Source organism: Tinamus guttatus, unplaced genomic scaffold (genome assembly GCF_059628265.1).
Source record: "Tinamus guttatus ecotype Peru unplaced genomic scaffold, ASM5962826v1 Tinamus_guttatus_pri_ptg000602l, whole genome shotgun sequence".
Lineage (NCBI taxonomy): Eukaryota > Metazoa > Chordata > Aves > Tinamiformes > Tinamidae > Tinamus > Tinamus guttatus.
The window spans coordinates 433,211-457,632 of NW_028289136.1; the positions used below are offsets into that span (position 1 = coordinate 433,211).

The 24,422-nt window shown below is 37.9% G+C and overlaps 1 protein-coding gene across 1 annotated transcript in view; it reads left to right on the top strand.

The window, feature by feature from the left end:
* The window catches only part of NOX4 (NADPH oxidase 4), a 94,441-nt gene that overhangs the window by 63,403 nt on the left and 6,616 nt on the right, over positions 1 to 24,422 (top strand). Inside the window, exons 14-16 of the mRNA XM_088534926.1 lie at positions 19,785 to 19,904; positions 23,164 to 23,272; positions 23,845 to 23,913. Of these exons, the coding sequence (XP_088391052.1) occupies positions 19,785 to 19,904; positions 23,164 to 23,272; positions 23,845 to 23,913 (298 nt within the window). The remainder of the gene's footprint in view (positions 1 to 19,784; positions 19,905 to 23,163; positions 23,273 to 23,844; positions 23,914 to 24,422) is intronic.

A 24,422-nucleotide genomic window follows, 5' to 3' on the forward strand; every position in this document is an offset into this window, starting at 1 on the left:
AGATATTCAGAGATTATAGTAGCAAATATCGAAGGTAAAGTGGGAAAACTACATTTTTTTTTTTTAATAAAAACTTTGATGTTCTAGCCTGAATTATTTGCCTGTGCATTTATTCTATTAAGATCAAAATTTTTTCCCGTGGAGTAGCGGGCTAAACTTGGGTATGTGTTCATTCTCAGATATCTGTACTGGGTTGACTAGAGGTAGTTTTTTAGAATATACATGCATGTGTTCAGGTTGTTCTGTGTTTTCTGGGGGTAACCATGTCAAAGAAACATGGATGGTTTGTCTTGTGCTTCATTCATATCCTAGTGCAATGTAACTGTGTATTAGGAAAAAATTTAACTATCGGGAAAGAAGTATGGAAGTATGCTTCCCATAAACACCTCTAGTAGAATTTCATAATGAAGCATCTTGTACTGCACATAATCACAGATTACAGAATGAGCAGGACCAATCTAACTCGGGCAAGTTACTTTCATACCTGAAGTAACTTTTAGAGGATGAAACTCATGGTTCTATTCACTGGAACCATCCCCAGAGTGAAATGTATTGAGGAGAAAACTTATCTTCTAGTGGACATGAAACCATCACCATGCCCATGAGAATTCTTGTTCTTGAGACTAAGAATAAACCTGCAGCTGCTGAACAGGCTGGGGTTTATAGCAGACTTAGAATAGTACCAGCCTGGGAAGAGCCTGTGCACTGGAACCAAATTACAGGCATGTTTGCAGCTTGTTCCTTCACTCACTTGCCTCTGAGCCTGCTCAAGTCCTTGAGGTGAGGTACACCAATATAATTAGTCATGTCAACAAATTAAATTTGTATCATTATATTTGTAATGAGCCATACTGTGCCCAGTCACTTTGACAATGATCTTCAGTGTTTCTAAGCCATTTAAAAACTATTTGGAAATTCCATTCTTAGCATATTTCTGCAGGATTTTTCCTCCGTTGAATCAAGTTGGATCCAAAGCTAATGCTTTCCATGGTTGCCTGCTTAGCCTATGAGGCACCTACTCTTCTTCTCATGAATTTAATCATAAAATGAGACAACAGCTGAAATACTGGCCAAGGTAACAAAAGATTAGTCCTGCAGAAAGTATAGCATGTGACAGTCAGTTTGGTGCCCATAGCATGGGTATAAATTGCGCATTTGCACCACTGTGATATCCGATTGCCTTCACTCCACAACTGCTCCTTCTTGATGAGAGCAAGAGAGGGAGAGTATCTAATTGCCTTGCAATGCTACAGAAAAACTGTCTCTGGTAGCTGAACTTGGTAATGTCAAAAGGAAAAAAAAATGTAAGGGTAATGATAGAAGAAGTGTGAGGATAAGGAGCTAGGTTGGTAGGTTAAGAGGTCAGGAAAGGGGCTGGCACTACAGAAAATCATGCTTAATAAGGATGGACCAGAAATACTATTGGCATTTTAGCTTTTTAGCAAATTTCTGTGTAGATGAGAGAGTTCATGGTACAGTTGTTCTTTCTATTTTCAGGATATACCTAAAATCCTCAAATGTGTATGTGCATTTTTAGAGCAATTATTTGCTTATTTTTTCCCTTCAGAAATTTTCAGTCTTCATTCTTATCTTCTGTAAGTTTGATGGAGAAATTCTTGGATGACTCACAAATTTTAAGAACAGAAAGAACTGTTATGCCTTCTCAACATAAGGCATAGAGCATTACCCGATAATTCCTGCAGCAAGATTCTCGTTCAACCAGAGCATGAATTTAGAAAGTCATTGTTCTTTAAATTAAGACATCAAAAACTGAGAAATTCACAAGGTTTTAGATCCGTTTGTTTCAATTGTTAAATACTTCGCATATGAAACTTCATATAATATTAATTAATTTCTTCATCTTCAGTTTCCAGTCTCAGAATCTTGCTATATCATTTTCTGTTAAACAAGAAAGCCCTGTGCCATCTGAAATGTCTCCTCCATGCAAATGATTTGGAGGTCATTTCAAAACTTATCCTGTCTCAAGCAGATTAAATCAGCAAAACTTTTCTAAAGCATAGGGTTACTTACTTAGAATATCTCTCTCTTTTTTATCTTTTCTTTTTTTCTCTCTCTCTTTTTAAAACACTTCTCCCTTTTTGTTTTGTATGGGGAGGAATATGAATGGGAAATCAATGATGTGTCTGGTAACTGTGTCTATAACATTCATACACAGAAATGGCAGCACTTCTATATGCTAAAGTTGGAAAGGAATGCAAATTGAGCATTATCTCATCACTTAAATGGAATGACAGTGTTGAATTCTGGAGAGAGAAAAAAGAACTTTGAACCTAGTAGGTATAATAAAATAACAGAGTATTCCAGATGCAATTATTTTTCAGCTGTCATAAACTTTCTTTGATATATGTTCTAAGTAAATTAAGGTAGTCTCTTTAGGAGTACAAAAAATCTGGTAATTTCTGTGCCACAAAGAAACAGAAAATACGTAATCCTTATTTTGAATGGTATGAATGTTCAAATATGTATTTTCGAAGGTCATCTTAAAAAGTTGTTGAAAGTTTTAGCACAAACAAAGCCAAATGATGTTATTTCATTCTCATCATGGAGCAGTCTAGACAAATAGGCGGCAGAAAGTTAGTGCCCTAAACTACTGTGCCATCTGTTCTCAATTGCTATTCATTTTAATGATAATGGATCTATGATGGATCCATGCCAATTAGTTTGATATCTAAGCCAAGAAATTTTTAATATTTCATAAATAATAGCTCAGGAACAAAAGTTCTATCTTATTTGCAACTATCTTGAAAACATTTTCATTTTTTAAAATTAAATAATTTATATCTAGAAAAAAGCAGCGAATTCTGAAATACAGAGCAAAGCACATGCAGCATCTGCTAAGACTCCCAATGAATCCTAGATCTAAGCATACTCAGAAGTTGCTACAAGAATTATGGCCTAGAAACCTAGTTCAGTTACCATTAAAAGCCATGGCAAACATCTTCAGCATTCAGTTAAGGCGCAAACTCATGACCCATATATTTGTCACTCAGTCTTCATTGTAACAACATTATTTATTTATTTATTTAAGGAAAAGGGGAAGAACTTTAATGTAGTGTTCTTCTGTGAAGGATTTTCTGTGAAGTGCTTTACAAAAGATGTTCTAAAGTTGTTCTTCATTGTTACAGAGGAGAAACTGAGTCACAGAGCTGGAATGAGCTACTAGCATCACCCAGGAACAAGTTTCCTACAGATGAGCTCCGAAATAGAAATCAGGTCGTTTGCAGGCTTTTCATTCAGTGTTCTGTGCACTAGGTTACATTGACTCTTATCTAAAATAGCATCCATTCTGTTTTTTCACTGTACCAACACTTGTACTATCCATACTGTTGAAATCAGATGGCAAAGTTCCTACTGGAGGAATCCTTCAGAAGTGCCCACACAAATATTTCAGTGCTTTGTGTAGCATTGTACACTAAGCATGAACATTACCGGTTTTGTCCCCAAGATGTTTCAAAATGCAGACTAGAACTTTTTTCTCCAGCAGCACTGAGCCATCAGAAAAGCTGAATTTCAGGGACTTCAGAGCATGTTGGTTACTTATTGAAAGAAGAAAGTTAATGTCATACTCAAGCTGTTTACAGAGAATATTAAGAAATTTATTCTCTCTCTTTTTTTTTTTCATCCCGTTTTTTATATCTGACTTGCTGTGTATCAGCTTAGCTTGTAAAGTTGGCAGTCCAGTACAGGGTTGAGTTGCATATTATTAGAGCCTCCACTATAAGAAAATGGGATTTTCCTATCATCTGAGCTTTTTATCAAATGGCAAGAGCAACAATGGCAATAGGGTGCCATTAGTAGTTTATAAGAACAAACAAGCAAATAAATAAAAACATAATGTTATAAGAGTAATTATGTCCATATATATTATCTGGCTTTTGTTGAAGCCATAAAAATGATTGGAAGGAAAGAGAACAGTAATTCATACAGCCTTCGATGCTGTAAGGATTCATGTGGATACATCCACATATAGGCTAAACCAGTGTCTTGAAATCTTTAGGACTGTACATTAAACTCAAATATTGATCATAAATTCCTTGAGACAGAGACTGTATTTGTCTGTAGTGCCCTACCAACTTTTAGCGTGAATAAAGACTCTCTTGTTCTGTTTCCAAGAGCACTGAGTTCAAGCACTGACATTATAGTGAACTAGTCCCATTAAAGTCAAGGGGAACTTTGCTGTTGACTTCAGTAGAACGCAGACTTTACCTGAAATCTAAGAAGCTTTGAAGAAGCAAGCACGAATCCTTCAGATGTAAAGAGATAGAGGGGAAAACCTGTATCCTCTGGGAGTTTAATGCAGCAACGTACATGCAGAACTGAAGCTCTGTGTGCATATATATTCTCTTTTAAGCACCAAGCATCCAAGTTTGACTTAGCTCTCTGTTTGTTGTACCATGGTTGTAGCTCATTAGAAGTCATGAACTGTTTTATGCAAAACACTGCAACACTCCCAGTTGAGAAGGGGAAAGGACTGGCTGAAAATAAAAGATTCCTAAACCTTTCAAAATATTTGGGAGATGAAATCATTGCTTTGTTCAAAATGAATGGTATAAGACAGAACATTACAATTGGTTTTCATTCTGCTATTTCAAAGCATGAGGAGAGCTCTTGATAAAGCTTGTTGTTTTAATTAATATATACTTGCCTGCTATTGATCTGCAATGTAAGACTGTGGGGAAATATCTGCAGCAAGATGTCTTTAAGGACATTTTTTTAAACATCTCAAATGAAAGTTGTAGTAATTCGATGCAAAAATTATCGGTGATGTTCTTTGATTTATTATGCAAAAGACACTTATATAATGATCCCTTCTGGTCTTACAACCAGTTTTACCACAGTTTTAAAAATAATGGTTTATTATTATTTAAAAAATAATTTAATGATTGCCACAGTTCCAAGCACCAGCTCCTGCAGGGGAAAAAAAAAAAAAAAAAAAAAAAGATACTTACATGCTTAACAAGTGCATGGTGGCTGACAACAGCAACTTCCTCCTTGGCTCTGTTCAGAAGGGAACAGGTCTATTCATTCAGTCCTATACACTATATGTACAGTATATATAGTATATAGACCTGCACATTAGTAACTTGTTTGTTCCCATGCTTTTACCGTTAGACCCCTGAAGCTGTTTTTTGTTATTTAGAGAACCTGTGAAAGGAATCAGCATCTTTTATGGATCTTTTGTTAGAGGGTCTTGGTGAAAAAAAAAGGAAAAAAATGATGGAGATGCCTATCAAATCTACTTTATACGTCATATATGGCATAGGCAAAAACTTTATTTTCTGTTCTCTAATGACAGCAAAAATCTAGCAATACTCCTTGGTGTTCTAGCCCTTCCAAAACAGGGTTCAAAGAAACAGGAAAACTGTTTAGATCAGGATTCAGCTGTACCATACCACATACCTTATAAAACAGCATACACTGCTGCTGCCGCTGGGATATCAATGTCAATGTACTCTCTGTGTAGGAATAGAAAGGGAATTGTGAACCTTCAAGGCCAAGGAGACAGTTGTGATGTTCTAGTTTTGTATAACATGGACAAGGAATGTCTGTTCTCATCAGGACCTGAACCTAGGTCCAGTTTTAACATCCTTTTGACAGGGTGCTCTGTCTGAGTTGGTACAGTTTTGAGTGTTAGACCATTTTGCTGGTGTGAGGGGAGACATGTTTGTAGTAGCCTTCTTCTCCCTTCTTAATTTTGTCTTTCTTGTTACATACAACCATTTGGGCTTTCAGTGCTTGGTCATAACCAGGAGCAGGGGGCAGCCTATGATATTATCTCTCTTCTTTCAGAAACATGAAAAATAGTCTAGCCTGTGGCATACCAACCGGACTACAGTAAAATTGAGCATCCCCAAATAAGGTCATATATTTAGCACATTTTATGAAGGAAGATGGTTCAGCCCTTAAGTTAGGGCTTAACTCAGAAGTACTATCATGTCCTCAAAACTGGCAGCAATAGAGAAACCATCTCACCCCATAGTAAGTTATTTCAGTGGTTAATCATCCTCAATCCTGGGGACCGGAATAGGCGCCTGAGAACTGTGCCCAGTAGGCCAAGCCTAGCCCCAAGGAAAATTCTTTTAAGTCCACGTCAAGTGGTTTGTAAGAATCACAAGTGCTTTTGAATAGCCGGACAGCTAGCAGCTGGAAAACATTGTTAGCAGCTGCAGAGCAGCAACAGCCCATGACAGGAGCTGCCAAATCCATGCTGAGTGTTGCCTAATCAGCTAGCTGAGGCCATTCATGAACAGAATTGGAAACTAAAGTAGATAAGTCCTAACATAAAAGCCAGTGCAATAGAAGATTTGTCCTGAGTTGCTGCATGGAGAAGTTAAATAGAGTGATACTCAGAGTCCCAATCTTTTAAGGGAAGAATTTTGAGGTTTGCAATTTTGACAGAGAGAAAATTACTGGTATAAGTATCTGCACCTTCAGCAAGGCGTTATGTGTATGGAGAGGGATGCCTGTCACTATTTTTTCCATGGTACCATGAATATAATGATATTTTTCTCCCCTGAAGGCAAAGACAGAAGCTGCGTTATAGGTGCCGACTGGAAAGAAAAGATATTAGAATCATTTGCTTTAACGCATAATAGCTTTCATGTTTATGACTTAATTATCCGTTTCTGTCAAGGTATGTCTGCAATATGAGGTTTAAATGATGTTTGTATACAGTAAAGGCTCATTTAGAACCAAGCGCTGCAAGGAACATCCCCATTCCTCAGGGAGCATAAGGCAAATTTGCTGCATCCTCCAAGAAAACAGATGGGTGACTTCTCTTACACCAGCCCCGCTGGACCAGTTCAGAGACATTAACTCATACACAGTTGTTGGTGCAAGTGGTCTCTTCACCCTAACTACTTTAAGAACGTACTCAGAAGTGTCCATGGCTAAATGCCTAAGTACTTGTGAGGGCTGGTGTCTTATTTTGCTCTGTGCGATGCCTCACAGAGCTAGGTACACCAGGATATTATAGCTCTGTATTCCCCACCACTATGTACCAAGTCTTTAAAGGTTAAAAAAGCTTTTAAAAACACTGTTCTTTGTGATTTCTAAGCTTGGAATGTTTTACATATAGTTACTTCCTCTTTTAGATAAATCACCCTAAAAGATTGAATTTCTTAATTATGCAGATATTCCTCTGCTAAACTAATGATGAAGTTCTCAGAATAAATAAAATTGTGCATTTTTATGGATAACTGAATATTCTTACACAATGTTTCACATGTGGCCATTTATTTGCAAGATTTTCAACAAAATAAAGGTATTTACATTATCTTAAAAAAATCCTATAAGACTTTGAAAGCTATTCCTAGTTTATTTTCTGTGCCATACTTTCTATGTTAAAAGGGAAAGTAAAGCAAAGGAGTTGGTCAACGAGTCTTTCTACATCACAGAGTAAGGACAAAAAATAGTGGCAGAATTGGATGCTTTTCTTTCTATGTTGCATCTCAAAATGTATTTTTAACTTGGATAAGGCAAATCACGTAGATGTAATGTTATCTTGCGTAGGAGGCAGAAATGTGATATTCTGGGTGATTGACCATTGTGAAGGTCTGATGAAAGCCTGTGATGTTAAGAATATAGCAAGAGTATCTTCTGACACTGCAGAGTTTTCAAAGGAAACTTCTCTAGGATTACAGCTAATCGGTCCATCAGTATGAGTTGAAGTAAGTTGGAGAGAATCTACTGACTTTGCTCATGGCTAGGAAATGGGAAGCTGATTCAAGCTGGTATAAGATAAATTCTGTCAAAGCTGTGAATTGAACCCAAGCTTTCAGTGAAATCTGAGTCTAAACTGAGAAACATTAGTCTAGAAAGCACCAACATCCATTAGTTAGGGTGAGACAGTAGATAATTCAGAAGAATTCATATTTCTGAGCTGGAAGGGGAAGAGCTACTGTCCTGAAGAGTAATAGCTGATCTGAATAGTGTAAAAAGCATTTGGTAACAGATTTCAGTCATATTGAAGTGCAATGCTATCCTTCCTGCTTTCACTCCAGAAAAAACAAACTTTCCATGAAGGACAATCATTACATGCCAGCCTCTTTGTCAACCTTGTTTTCTTTCAAGGACAGATTGGTCCTTCAATATATGATCACATATATTGAGCTAGGGGAAAAAAATCTTTGCAATTTGAGTTTAGTTTCTGGGTGGCTTGGAAGCGAGCAGAATGATGCTGTACATTGTGTGATCTTGCACTGAGTGATCCTACTGAGTGGGAGGAGAGAGGAAGGAAAAGAGGGAAAAGGAGGACAGCAGGTGTAGCTTTCTGTTTTACACTCTGTCGGCTCATCACATGGAGAAGGATACCTTAATTCAAAAGAGCAGCTTTATCTTATGGGATTAGCAGAACAAAATTTAATGAGCTTGTTCAACTTTATAGCTCTGTGAGTCTAATGAGAGCCTCAGGGCGCTGCTGTCTGAGACAGGATATAACCATATGGCACTGGTATGGACAGACGATTTGAGCTTCTTCTGCCTAGCTTTGGGCAGGAGGGTTTAAGGAATGTCATGCTAATCTCTTCGCTCATTGTGGTGCCCCAGGGGAAAGCAGGCTGTGAATTTGGTGTCTCCCTGGCTTTTCTCATCTGTGCTGCTGTTAGCCTCACTTGAGCATCTAATTCCTAGCTGCAAGCACAGCAGAACGCCTGTTCCATGGGCGCTGCCCCCCTGTCTTCCTCTTCCAGGGATAGCACAAGAGACACTTCCAAGATGAGCAACTTTTCTCCCTTCCTCTGCCCCATCTGGAGCAGGATTTTGTGGTTTGATTTTTTTCTTCTTTTCTGCCTTTGCATTATTAGAGGGCAGTAGTTCACTGGGGAGTAGTTGCTAATTTGGTGGTCCCGTTCTTGAGCTTTAAAACTTTTCTAAGTGCCCATTTATCTCACAATTAATAAATCCTGAAAAAATAGGGTGCAAAAAAAAGATTATTATGGGCTATCTCTCTGAAGTCTTTCCTTAGCAGAATAATGTAAAGAGCAAATTTAGTCAAGTTGGCTGCAAGCAGCTCAAATGGCATCAGTGGAGCTTAAGCAATCCATTAATCTCCACATTTCCTATGCCATCTATATAGGATCAACTATTCCCTCAACCAGTGGATTAACTTTGTTAGCTATTTGGCCCTGTGCTCATATTCTGGCACCAGTAAATGGCATCTGTGCTTCATGGAAGTGTTTTGGCAATTAAGAGCCAATTGAATTTGGCTCATCCTTCTATTCCATCCTTCATGTGCTGCTCATGGACAAGACTCTTACGACTGAAATATTTAGGATCTACTAAAAAAAAAAAAAGACTCTCTTGATTTAGCTCAGATTGGGCCCATTTTCCTCTGCGCAGATGGCTCTTTGAAGGATGAAAGTTCAAAGGATGCACCATGAAACCTGCTCAAAGAGAGAAAAAAAAAAAATCAAAATTGCTTCTAAGCTATGTATTCATTATCACTGGGTCAATAGTGGTTAAAAAATGTTCAGTCAAGTATTTGAACTTTGGTATATCAGGCATATCATATCAGGCATATCATACTCACTGAAATGATCCATTAGAATTAACAAAATTACAGGGCTACTGTCACTATCCGCAGTCATCCTGACCCTGTTTTGTTGTATGTTTAGCTTGGCAGGAGTCCTCTGATGAGATATAAAATTATCACTTAAACCCTTTCTAAATATGGCATCATCAGAGAGATCATCAGTTAAATAGATGACACCTTAAAACAATTAATTTCTGAAAATGCTCCTTTATGTCGTGTTGTTCTTCCTCTCTTTTTATTTGTCTATTCAATAATGTGATGGGGTTTGAGGGACAATTACAGATGAATATATGGGTCTCACAGCCTTTTATTGGCATGCCTGTTCACTGCTTTTCTTTGTTTTCAAAATATAATTATCCCTTTACAATTGCCAAAAGTTCTCCCAAGAAAGACACATGGCAGAGGGTAGGTGTGATCCCAGATCCCTAAGTGCCTGCAGAGTACCCTAACTTCTGGATTCATCCTCTTTTCGCTCTTCATTAAGTTCCTAGTAGAGCAGGACCTGATCTCTAGCACAGTCTCATGATTAGGGACTTTTGGATGTATCCACAACAGATGCAGAATCTAGCAGGATTAGACAACCAGGACAACCAGAAAGTATTGACCTGTGAGCCTATCTTGTACTTTACAGTTTATTTAAATATTATACCTGTTAAAGGATCCCATAAAAGGAAGAGAAATAAATGATACGTGGAATTCCCTTAAACTCATGGCTAATGGATATAGAATAAGCTCTTCAAAAAAGAGGTTTGGTAGATGCACAGGACTTAACAGACTGGAATTGTGTCCACAGTGTACTGGTGTATTGACTAGCAAATATAGGTACTGCTTCTGGATAAATAGTAAAATAGAGCTTGGTAAGTAGTTGATATCTTCTTAATAATACACTTTTCAGTCCTGCAGAATTAAATCATAGTATGAAGGAATTCAATCACAGTTTTTCCACTCCTGTTTTCTGGAATCAGATTTTGTTTTTTTTTCCTTAGACAATTTAGCAAAGTATTGTCTTTCTCTGGCATTTTGCACTCAGTGAATAAGTCTGAGGCAGGTGGTTTTAAATGGGGTGAGATATCAAATATGCAGTAATTTGTCGTGGGACTTGTTCTTTTCAATATATTAACTAAGGGATAACAAGGAAGGAAATGTAAACACCAAGTTAATTAACTTGTCAGATGATATTGGGCCAGGGAGGATAATATGTTTCAGAGCAGATGGATTGAAATTTCAGACTTATCTAGCAAGATTCAGGAGGGGGATAGAAGGAAAGAAAGATGAGTTGTAATATGCATTGGAATATGCAGCAATGTCAGATAGTTCACCAAGAGAAAAATTATCATCAAGGAACACCAACATTGTGGAAAAGAAAAGGTTTGAACCATTCTTTGCACTTTATAACAGTCTTTTGTCTGGGGACATCAGAATATTGAATTAAGCTCTCCCAGGTTTTATGGAAGGGGAGTCTGAGAAGTATTGCTACCGTTCTTCACCAGCTGAGAAAGTGTATAGCTGAGGATTTTAATGGCATTTTATAAATAGGCTAGCACTAGAAGACAGGATTTCTCTTTCTCTCTAATTGATCATAATTAGCATTGGAGGTCAGATCTTGGACCACAGCCCCATGCTCTGCATTTCGCAATGACGAAGAGTATGATAAGGGACAGCTTACCCAGCCTGAAGCTGTAGGACACTGATTTTGTACAAGAAATCTTATGTACTATGCCTCTTTAGAGCAACAAGACCAGTCATATGCAATGTGGTCTTTCTGCATATACACAGAGGAAATTCAGGGGGCTTGGTTAATAGCTCACTGTTAAGTGGTAGTGGACCTATATCAAAAGCCACAGTGATTCGGTATGAGCCCTGATTGATTGTGGCTGGATGTGTTCTGTCTGGGATGCCAGGCCTCTGTTCTCTTCAGTTATTACAGCTGTCTTGCTCTACAGCAATATTTTGCTCTCAGTGTATCAAACCCTCAGGATATTTATGAAAAGTAAAGATGGCAATGGTTATGAGAAGAATTATATAATTAAAAAGCCTGATGTGAGGAATTTAAAGAATTTAAGGGATTAAGAATTCTTTAGTTTGAATAAGATGTTAATAACCCAAGAAAATGGAGGGGTGTACAGGGGATCTTTGTATATGTAGAAAGGTAATAAGAATGACACTATCACCTATGAATAATGATGCCATTATATAGAGCCTTGACATGAGTGAAATAGGAGCACTGCATTCAATAATGGTCCATTCACTGTTAGAAAAACAGAACTGGAAATAAATTTGGGCATATTCAGAGAAAAACAAAGACGAGATTGAGATGGTCGGGGCTGGATTGAGTTCATCTATGATGTAATGCAGTATATTCTCTGCAAGCTTGATAAACTTCTGCATGTGGGTTTGTACGCTGACTCATCTATAGGCTTATGTCAACTTCAGAAATTCCTTCTCCAGGTTCAGTGATCTCACCCTTAATCTACGAATTTATGGTGTATAGTTCACTCCAGCTTTCAGCAGATGTTCTTTCTTTCTGTTTTTGCCTTGCTGGTTTTGTATATTCCTTTCTGGATAAGAAGGTGTTAGCCTAAAGAATTGAGCTTGCCTCACCATCACTGAACATCTGGAAGCCATTTGAAGTTGCCTTCTGATTATCTTGCAGACCTCAATCCGTAGCTGTCAGAATTGTACTTAGAGGAATTCTCGGTTGGCTTTCTGGCAGCTAAGCTTCAATGGAGATGTTTTACAGACCCCCAAACCAGTAGCTCAGCTTCTTTGATTGCTTCAAGAAGCTGACCTGAAGGAAACTTACTCTGTATAGGCACTTCTACTGGCCTGTATAGGATGTGAAACTCATGGAGAACATCTTTCTTTAAAAACAGTGTGATTGTGAGAAGTGATTTCTTAAGAGAAAGTTTTCCAGAGTGTATCTGGACCAAATTACTTTACTTACCCAGTTTGCAGCCAGAGACAGAGAAGACACAGTAATAAGAGATGACAAACTTTTCTTAGGGGTTTATTATTGCATAGATATATATTGAGGATCCCATGTTTCCTCCTGGACCCCAGCATGGCCACCAAGGGCAACAATATAAGCAAGAAAGCGCTTGCCCTAAATAATAAAAAGACAAAAGAGGAACTGTGGTAGCTGATTACTCTAAAGCAAAGGTACTGGTTTCAGTGAGATGGACAGATACTTACTGTACCAAATAATGAATTGGGCAGTGACCTCACGAACTTCTTCTATCTACTTGTGGTTTCAAGTCTGAAGCAGCATGTTACAACTTAGTGTTAGAACAATCTAAACTTTCAAAAAGCAAGTTACAATAGGTGGTTCAGCCACTCTGAATAAAACATGCTTCTGTTCATTTTATTTTATTAGCTGATGGCAAATTGGTAAAAGACAAGTAAGATGAGGCACTTTACAGAATAGATGTTGCATTTAGTAAGGAAATAAGTAGGAAATTGAACTTCTTATTAAAATAAAATTAAATTGTGTAATCTTTTGTCAAAAGAATACCTTTGGAAACATTTTATAAAAATGACAGTAAAAGGCTGTCGTGAAGAAGAATTAACACACCATTAATTAATAATATTAAACGAACAATTTGGTACAGAAAGTACATGTACTTCTTTGAGAGAACAAAGTTGTCTGAATGCATAATTATATGCGATTGTAGTTCTCACAGTGGATTTAAAGAGCTTTTTTAATGCAATAATCAGACGGCCTAAACTGTTGCTTCTTCTTGTGACAAAGTAATGAGTAATGAGTAATAAGAAATATGGGCTCTCCATAAATATATCCGGACAATATTTACACAGTTTTATTCAGTTCTGAAGGAAAATGAACTTTATCTGATAGAAGCCAGTAGTGAACTGCTCTTTACCTTCAGGTCTCTGCAGGATTCTTTCCTAAACAAGGAAGAGCTATACTAACCCAAGCATTCATCAACAATGTAGATCCACCTTTTGTAGATTTCACTTGTAATTATCAGGTTCCTCTGGCCTCCTATATCCTTCTCCTCACCCTTCTGTCCATCTCTATGCAGCACAATTTATACAATTCCAGGTGCTGTAGTGTTCCAGCCTACTGCAGTGCGATCTACTTCTTGCACCTCCACAGTAGCTTACAGAAAGCCGTGGATCCCAGCTTAATGTTTGAGCACAATTTTGCAATCAGACACTGACAGATACATGAGAATTTCTTCTTACTAAAACTATTCATCCTTTTGACACTGACATTTCACTGTTTCACCTTTTTGTTTAATTTTTTTGTCGTCGTCTTTTTTTTTTTTCTTCTTAGTTTTGACAAAGACATGTCGAAATCTGGAATCTCTTAATTGACACCAAGTAGGAAAAACTGCACAGAAGCAAAGTTATGCTTGAAAATAGAGATGTCTGTTCCCCTCTTCCACTTTCTTGCTATTGTCATCATACCTTAAACATATTTTCGCTTTCTTGAATGGCGAGGATGTTGCACAAATGTAAGTTCTGCGGTTGTCGCTGGGCTTCTTGAGAGCATAACAAGCTGAAGAGCAGGTGAATTCGTTTACCTTTGTCCAGCTAAAGAGAAATGCACTGAACAGAGATGTTTTAAAACCAACAGCTTTGCTAGAATTTAAATAATAAAAGTAATTTGACATGTTTCTTTGAGGAGAAAATATGATGATAATTGAATCTATGGGCTTTTGGCCATCTACTCCTTGATAACTGAATGATGTAATAACAGATAAAGAAAGCAAATTTTGTGGAAGAGAGAAGAAAGCAAATTTTGTGGAAGAGAGAAGAAGAATGTTCTAGAAATTGAACGGAAAAATGTGTATAATCAATCAGAAATTAAGCACAAACTGTTTAAAAAAGATAGGGGATTCCTAATGTAATTCGAATTAGAATAATAATCTTTACCTATCTCACTGAAAATAATATATGAAGTTAATTGGATCCACTGGGTTTTATAAGTTTACTTGTTTAAGGAGCTGCTATTTTCTTTAATGAAAACATCATTCTTCACAATGTCAGGATAACACAAGGGAATCTCTGAGTTCACATGCCAGATGTCACGGTTAGTTACACTTATAAGCCCTGAAAGCCATTGTAGTTTGGAAACCTGTCCAAACCAAGGATGATGAGCTGTATTCAATGGTGGTTCTTCTTCTGTAAAAAACTATGGGCATTGCAATTCTGTCAATAATCATAAACGTTCTTGCAAAATAATATCAGAGTATACTCTTATTATCCGAAGTTTAAAAAATGGCATAAAGTATCATGACTGTCTTCAAAAGATGAAACAACTGTCTAGATTTTTGTTGCACAAAATATTTGAAACATTTGGTAGCAATGAATATAGTGCCTTTGAAAAGTAAAATCGTATAATCTATTGTAAGTCGATTCTTATTGAAGCAGGCTATACTTATTGGTTATTGTGCCTCCACTGAGCCTACAATACTGTGTATGGAAACCCTTCTCAGTCAGTTTTTGCTTTCTGCAAGACTTACATGTGTAAGATTTGCATATAAGTTTCAGAATTGTTCTGTTTTCAATATTTATCGATATTGTCAAGGTGCCTTGTAGAGCCAGGACACAATTCTAATAAATGCAGTCACGCAGCAAAGAGACTGTCCCAATCAAATGCATTTGACTTGAAGAAACTTGAAGAGGAGGAGACACTAGATGGATATAGTCCAACAGCAAAATTCAGAGAACAGTGAGACAGCATATGACTGAGCTACAAGAAGCCTAGCAGCAGCCCAACTGCTGTCAACTTTTAGTTTATTGGATTTTAGTTATAACAGGCAAGAGGAGTCATAGGAAGGAATTTGCAGGGAGATAATGAAATAGCTCTGCAGATATTTATGGGGAATTCCTCTCAAGCATGAAGGGCACTGTGGGAGGAACATGATGATGCTTGTTTGAATATTTATCATGTGGAGACGGAGCTGCAGTATTGTGGGTTTTCAGAGGGATCTCTGGTAAATGAGAAATGAGAGACATTGCAGTGGCAGAAGAGCATAAGGAGACAGTTTCAACTACCTGAACTGGGTTCCTTAGAGTTCTCAGGCCATATCCATCATTACAGAGCAGAGCTAAGGTTTTGGTAGGACAAGCTAAACATAAGGAAAGATGTAGAATGGGTTTATTTTATTTTTTATTTTTTTAATATATATATTGGTGACTTGGGGACTTTTATCCAAAACGTATTCAAGCCAATGACACAGGTTCATCATAGGGGGTCAAGGTGTGTGCAAAGTATCTCCACGTATCACTGTGCAATTCCTTATGGAAGATAGTAATATGAGTCTTGAAAGCTGCCTCCAGCCATGAGACAGTTCAATGAATATTTTAGGGACAGCCCTGAATAACGTGTGCAGTTTTACTGTCCAGTTCTATAACAAGCTTTCCTGATGCTTTCTGGTATTTTTCTACATGGCTTTACGTGTACTTTATGAAGAGAAACAATATGTATACCAGATAGCTGGAAGATGTTTTCTGTTTTTTCTGTCTAATTTTCTGTTCTTTTTTTTTTTTTCCGTTTGTGATCTGAGAAATTATGCCAGAATACTTAAGAGCACCCTTAAGACTGGAAATTAATATATCTGAAAAAAAAAACTTTATTTGAATTAGTTTGCCTGAAGGGGAAATTTCTAAACTTTTACAAAAATTCAATTCCTTTCCTTCATTTTAATTAAATTAAGCTGGGGGCTGTGAGTGAATAGTATGGTAGTGTGATATATCTGGGACAAAACACAAGAAAAAGTTACTTCAGCCCTGTTGGCTTGCCTGCCTTGTTATTAAACAAACACCATGAGATTTCATTTGCAATAATGCAAAATTTCTCATTGCTACCAAATAAAAAAGAGGAATATGTTGACAGAGGATGCAGGTTGCCTAATCTCACTGCAAGCCCATGTTTGAGTCACTGTTCTACTTGTCACTAGTCCATTTTATATGGCACCACGAGACTTTATTTCCCACTTCAATAAAAGGATCGATTCCTAACTGAGCATCTTCAACAATGTATCAGAGCCACATTTCTTTTACTTATAAGGTATCCCCTAGTAAAATGGGAATAATATAATATGTTATACATTCAACAAAATCTTCCCATACTAACCTTGGAATCAGTCTTTTTAGACATTCTTGTAGAGTGGGTTAATGCAGGAGCACTATCCCTCCAGCTTTTTTCCTTATTTCCCTTTCCTAAGCTTGGATTTGGTGACTTCTGGCTGTTCTGTGTTGGGCCACATGCAGGCATAGCAGGAGGCACTTGGCTCTTCCAGCTGTATTTGCTGTCCAAACAACCACTCCTTGCCCCCTCGGAGGCAGAAGCAGTGGGTAGGCAGAAGCGTTTGGCAGGCCAAACCTGGCTAACAGGCTACAAACTGGAGCGGTCTGACCAAAGCACATATTTAATTGAAGCTAGTTTCTTGAATTTCAGCCATGGAGTTATGCACGTGCTTGATTTGCAGTGACCAGATGCAGTTTAGCACGTTACAATCCCTGATCACATCAGTGTTGTTCAGTGGCTCTAAGACTTTCCAAGAATTGCTTAGCCTCTTGCAAGATCACACTTCTGAGGGTCCTCAAGCAATCAGCTTCTCAGCAGGCTTAAGTGCAAGTCTGAGTGGCTCCCATACAGTCGCAGATTACTGTCACATCGGCTGGGGTCATTTCTGGAAAATCTGCTTTGCTGGTTTGCATTTGTTTTGTTTGCTATTGTTTTTTTCACCCCAAATGTTGTCTTTGAGTCTGTACATCCAGATCAACATTAGCTGCTTGCACAAAATGCAAAGAATTCCCCTCGGGCCTGTGCTTATGCCCCTGATGCCTTGAGGAGTGATTCTGCCAGATTTGAGCAGCTAAGCAGCATCTGCTTAGGGGAATGCATGCAGGAGAGTTATTCAAGGAATGACAGTGGATGTCAGCTGCTGACCTTGGTGATCCAGTACAGATTTTTCTTTTTTTTACCCTATTAGTATCCAAAGAAACGTGCACCTTAGACCCATAACGTTGGTATACCTGTGTCAAAACAGTCCTGGACCAGATTCCTTTTGAAAATTACCTGCTTCTCTACATTGCCCCTGCTGATTCATTTAAACTAGAGATGCATTTTTCCTCCTCAGTCAAGTATTAGTGCAGTGGTGAGATGCTCTCTTCAAGCAGCTGGTGCTGCACTCCACTCCAGAAGTGGTTTCATTTCATTAGTGAAAAATAAGTACTTGTTAAGCAAATGAGAAAAAAAGTGTTATGTAATAGAAAACATTTCATGAAAAGACTCTCAAAGTTCTATTTGTACGAGCAGTTTACACATGTCCAGTTTAGCTTTTCTTGGCCCCACTTTGCAAAAGAAAGTGCCTCTAAGTTAAAAAAATATGTTATTTTCATCATGCTGATACTACCATACTTGACATGGAAAAAGCCTGAGATTTTCCAAGAAGACATTTGTAGAAAGCTGTACAGACTTCAGGATGCAAAGGCAGAAATAAGAAGAAACAGACTCAGAATGCAGATTGATTAATTGTGAATTTTAGTAATTAATTTTAACTATTTTAAACCTCATACTGCTAGACCTTCTGTTCCTTTCTGATGATAAATGTGGGTGGTCCACACACTCAGCAGGGACAGCAAGAGCCAGGAAAGGGGTTTTAAGATAGGGCATACTTAGGGATCAACTAGTTTGCCTCCAAACCCTTCAGAAAGTAGGTGCATCTACATTTTTTAACAAGGTGGTGTTGGAAAAGGAGCCTGGTATATGAGATACCAAGATGTCAGCAATAGCAGAAGTCTGGAAGAATTTTCCCACAAAGGACCATGTTCTTCAAAGATACCCAGATGTTGTCTTGTTTGGTAAGATGCCAAGGGTCAGAGTGCAGAAATAAAAGCCATGGGATCTTAAATTAAATCATGCCTGAGAGCCAGCCCTCAACAGGAAAGAGTCAGATGAGGGTTGGAAGACCTTGGCTGGGAAAGGATGCCTCTCTTCTGTCTTTAATTTTCTGACTGATGATATACAGGAGAAGCTTGTGCCTTACTAGTCATACAACATGCCTAGCTTAGTTGCATAACTGTACTAGTATGTGTGCACATATAAATATATATGCTGGAGCTTTTCTCTGGAGTCATGCCAAAGGTTGATTTCAGTCAGCCTAGCTGTGAGCAAATAATTTGAGCTGAGCTGGGGAATAAGAGAGCTGAACTCAGTGCTTGTCTTACCACACTGATGCATTTATTACCTACCCGAAAAGTGCTAATTCAGAGAACCAATCCTACACAGAGTGGACCTTGCTTAAATTTTCTTTTCAAGTTCTGTATATGATAGAACTGAACTTATGGTCAGTTTCATTTAAAGGTTTTGAACTTGTGAACATAAGATCGCAAAGAACATAAACAGCTGTAGCCTTCATGGTAATCTTCATCTCCCTCTTGTCTCTGATGACACCATTTCAATTTGCAGTACAGTCCCATGCCTTACTAGAAGGTTAGAGAAGCTACCTCAGTGTGCTGGAAATCTAAATGATGTCATTGCTAAGACTGGGTCTGCACATGAAGCAAAGAAGTGGATAGATATGAATTTATTTTCTCTTTCTCACTGCAGAAAGAAAGATTTCTGTACTCCTTTGTTCACCTCAGCTCTGTCAGATGTTCAGGAGATGGAGCCTTGTGGACACAATTAGCCAAATTTTGGCTTCCATTTATGACTAGCCAAGTTCTGGCTCTAATGTAGCACTTTGCCCTCTAATATGATATATGAAGTGGGTTGGATTAACTGCCTTCCACTTGTTTTGTTAAAAACAGCCTGTCTAACCCTGGAGTCTACCAAGTATTATTTTATAATAATATTCTTTCTTATTGCCTGGGCATTGGTCTTTCACTACAGTCTTTATCAACATAAAGCTCCCCTGAAAAAGGGTTTCCTGGAACCACCGAACTGTGAAGGGACCTCTGGAATTTAGCTAGGCCAACCCCCTCTGCACAAGAGTGGTCACCTAGAGCACATTGCACAGGATCGTGTCCAGGTGGATTGTGAATAACTCCAGAGAAGGAGACTCCACAATCCCTCTGGACAGCTTGTTCCAGTGCTCTGTCACCCCAATTTTTCCTCATATTCAGATGAACTTACTGTGTTTTGTTTTTTTTGTTTGTTTGTTTTTACCTGTCATATTCTGCATCCCAAAAGTAATAAAAAATAAATATTGTCTTGAGAGGACTTTCTCTAAAAGTCTTATTCTTGCTCTTCCTGCAGATTGTATGTGGATGGACCTTTTGGAAGTCCCTTTGAGGAATCCCTGAAGTATGAGGTCAGCCTCTGCGTGGCTGGGGGTATTGGAGTTACACCATTTGCATCAGTACTCAACACACTGCTGTAAGTGAGCTTAAACCCTTTAGAGCCATTTCCCTCCCAAAGAGCCCTAACAGCACATGCCAAGCACCTTCAGAGTGTTCAAATCTTCTATTAGCATGGCATAAATGAATGTTTCCTCGAAGGGAGGTAGACAAATGAAAGAACCTGGGATTTTTATCCCCAAAAGGTTCTGACAGAGTTATGCTGGTAGACACATCAGCTGGGACAGGCATCCCTCACATCACTGACCTTTATGTGATGCTCCCAGCCTAGTCTACTGTAAATTTTTGTTTATGTTCCTAGACCCTCCAGCTAGATTTGTTCCTTTGATTCTCTGTTTAGATGAGACTAGGGTTTTTTAGTCAGGTGTGACAGTCCTTCTACTGGAAATGCAGGCCAGCTCTACTGTTCCATATGACTTTCCATATGACTAAGTGTGTATGCTTAGGATTTTAAAGTAAGAGGCTTGGATTTGGGTTTTAAAGGCTTGTCTTGGATTGGATTCAGGTAAAGCTTAGATACTTAACTCTATTTGAAAAGTATAAATTTTAGGGGAGTCTTTTTTCTTTTTCCTTTTATATTTTTTTCTTTTTTCTCTTTTCTCTTTTTTTTTTATTTCTTCATTTCCCATTTTTCTCTTTCCTTTCTTTTTTCTTTTCCTTTTTTATCTTTTTGCTTGTTTTTTTTTTCTTTTTTTCTTAAAGTCTTTGAAATTCCATTCATTTCTCATTTTTCTGTCACTCAGGCAACATGATTCCCAGCACATTCTACATCCTCTGAAGTAGGGTCACTTTTATGATTGCTATTGATTTTTTGCTATTGGAATGCTGGCTAAGAGCTCCAGTCACAGGTTAAGCGCCCCAGTTTCAAGCACTGTATAAATAGCTAGTCAAGACAATGAGCCTTCCTGAAGTGTTTAAGGTCTTGCTGACTTTGGGAGGGTTTTAAAATGTGTCAATGACAGATTTATTCTAAGATGATCATGCCAATGGCCAGCTATGACTCCAAAGTTATATTAAAACCTTATTTTTCAGTGCTGTGCCTGTTCTTCTATCCTTCATCTAGGCTAGATTGGGCTGAGCACTTCTGAAAGTCATCCTTTGTATCAGCCCCACCGGTCTCATAGCGCAACTCACAAAGTCCATCTTGAAATATCTTTTTCTTTCCTGAGGAAAATCATCCTCTCAGAGAGAGAAAATATGAAACAGAGGTACATTTTTGCCAAAAGCCTGAGGTCCAGCTGGATAAACTGACCATTTACCTCATGATGAATTATCCTTGAGAGTGTTTAGCTAGAATGTCACGTATCATAATGATGGACCAACAAGAAGTAATGAGATGGCTGCCTCTACCTGTGTATATTAGAGGCTATAAAAAAGTGCACAGACGTTGCCTAGAAACTTACCGTCCAAAACGTTCTTCAGTGTCAGACCAATGGGATCCATTTATCTGGATAAACCTACAAATTGCCTTCCAAACAGTCAATTCCATAAGCTGATTTTGTAGCAAACCTTGCTTTGTGCACTGTAATATTATACATGGGGAAAAGTAATGGTCTTAGCCTGCTTTGGTTCTCAGTGTTCATAAACATCTACAACACCATACTGCTTTCCTGGGTGATCTGCATGTTGTTTTTGCCCTGGCTTAGAAACTGATATTGGCAGGTGTGAAAATGCAAACTGACTTATGATGCCAGCATCAAAGAAAAGTGGGAAAATCCTGTTTTTTTCCAAGGATATACAATTCTAAAGGAGATCAGAACACAGTTTACACTGAAAGTCATTTGTTTCGTGCTCAACTGTGTTCCTCTTGTATGAACAAAATTTAGTTCTTACCCCTTTTCCTTTTATTTCATAAAGTCCTTCATTCCAGTCTCCACATTCAGCTGATTTCTAGCAATGCTTCATTACTCCAAATGGTGTTTTGCTACTGAGATAAGCAATTCCATACAAAATTCATTGCATGTCTCTCTCCTTCTATCCTCTGCCTCTGGAAGGCACTTATTTTGCTTGCTACTGCTTATAGTATCTCATCCCATCAGATCAGATTGTGACCCTTCCTGTTGGTATAAGTGATAAGAGAACGTGGAGGAAATTCTACTCTGCAGATCAAGAATATACCAGTACGGGACCTGAAAGACATAATATTTCACAACTTAAGGGACCTTTTCTTCTGTCCATCGGGATTTTATGCCAAATACGAGGAACCCTCAGCTCCTACATGCTGCTAAGTGTCTCCAGCCTGGCTTTTCATGCTTACATTGGAGCTTATAGAGATGAGACAGTCACTGGAGCTGTCCTTACATAGATCCATTAACACAGTATCAGTGTTGAATATGCCAAAGACCACAGAGCTTGAAATCATGCACAGTAGATGTAGTGAGATGGATCATAAAACTTTGCAGATGGGATTGGTTCCTGATATAGGAGTTTGAAGTGGTATTTTCCAGTTGAAAATTATTTTAGGAGACAAAAGAGGAAACAATCGTTCATTAGACACCTCAGTAATACAGTAAAAAAACAACAAAAAACATCACTGGCACCTAAGAAAAGACTGGCTGGATGTTTTTGCTTTTTTGATCATGTTAATCATCAGGAATTTTTTAATTTAATTTCTATTTTCTCAGTTTGTTCTAGTCCTTCATTTCTACTATATTTGTGTTTTGTTTGCATTAGAAACCTGTCATGATAGTCATGTGGGTTTTTTTTTAAATGAAAAGCCAGATTCTGTCCATTACAGCATTTTACCCACCAACATTTTCTGCGGACTGTATCACATAACTGCCTAATACAGTGGAGCCCTTACTTGATTTGATCTTTGTAATTCTAATACAGTATTAATTATAATAAACCAGAGTTTATCACATATAATGTCACAATTTAGTCCTAACATTATTGCATTTGTCAGTATTTTCCTCTTATGAGGCATTTTATAAACCTAGTACAAAACTGACCTAATACACTTGAACTTAGAATGTCTACTTTGCTTCAAAATCATTTGATGATGATGCATGAATCTGTATTTTCATCCTAAATCATTTATACAGCTGGCCACTTTCTAATATAGAAGCAATATCTGTGAATGGTGTTGGTTCTATGCAGGAGAATTTGTATTCACAAGGTAGAGTGCCTTGGTCATTTCATATGTTGTAGCATGAAAAAACAATTTACAGTTGACTTCTAATGGAAATTCTTATTTCCAGTAATGAATATAAAGTATCTTAGTTAATGTTTTTTTTTTAAATGATAATTTTTAATTCCCCAAACATTTCATTTTCAAGTGACGGCTGGAAATGCTACAAACTCAGAAGACTCTACTTCATTTGGGTGTGCAGGGACATTGAATCTTTCCGCTGGTTTGCAGATTTGCTCTGTATGTTGCATGACAAGGTAATGGATGTTGCTTGGAGGGACACTAACAATTTAATAAAAGCAGGATATATCCATACCACACAGCTGGCATATAATAGAAAAGGCAGACTTGTTCAAAGTAAGTTAGCTCCAATAGTACCTCTGCCTGAGCCAACTGACCTAGATTCTGTGTGTGCCTGGAGCAGCAGAGGATGGTTTGCATATCTCTTACCAGCATTTCATTGCCCAGTGTACCAGAAGTCTTGACATATATTCATTAAGTTTATCAGACAGAAGAATATGCAGGTTAAGGAGTCTCAATAGCCTTAGCCATTTGGCTAACAGACAGACTGAGAAGGGAGGGGCATTTACAAATTCAGGTGGATTTTAAGAGCAACATGGCTTTGTAAAATAGTATTTTGTACAGAGCAGGATGTGGAAAAGATTCTGGAGTGCACAAAGGGATCTTATGTAGGTATATCTTCTTCATTAAAAAAGTTTATTTTTGATACTTAAAGCCAAGTGTATTAGGACACTAAGTACAAGTGAATTTTGCACTTTCGTTAAGAGAAGGGATATTATTTCACTAGCTGTTTTTATCATTCTCCCAGCTTTGGCAGGAGAATCGACCAGACTATATAAACATCCAGCTGTACCTCAGTCAAACAGATGGAATACAGGTATGTGGCTAAATGCTGTTTGCAAACCCAGCTAGACCTTGGGTGAGCAGACAGTACAAATTGTCAGTCAAGGATTTCTGCAAATGGTAAAGTTACTGCAGATGGCAAAAACAGGAAATGAGGCCATAAACTCAAAGTAGTTTCTTCACTACTAGGGCAGGATAACAAGTCCATCCCTACAGTGCTAAGAAAAATTGAGTCTAGTAGCCCTAACTTGATTATATGTGGGCAGCAATCCATATCTTCCTTTTCTAGGAAAAAGGTCCTTCCAGGCCAGGCCACAGACCAGACAGCTGGCAGGATTTGATGGGAAATATCTGCATCATTTCTGGGCTAAGAATCAAAACAGAATAGTTCTAGGAGCTTGCAAGCTCAAAGCTTCCTTTAAAATAAATATTTTGAGAGAAAATAGCTGTTTTTGAAAACCTTGGATTTTTTTTCTTTAAATATCAACAAAAGTTAAAGATTTCTTGAAGTATGTGATGAGAAATTGTACTGAATTGTTGCTT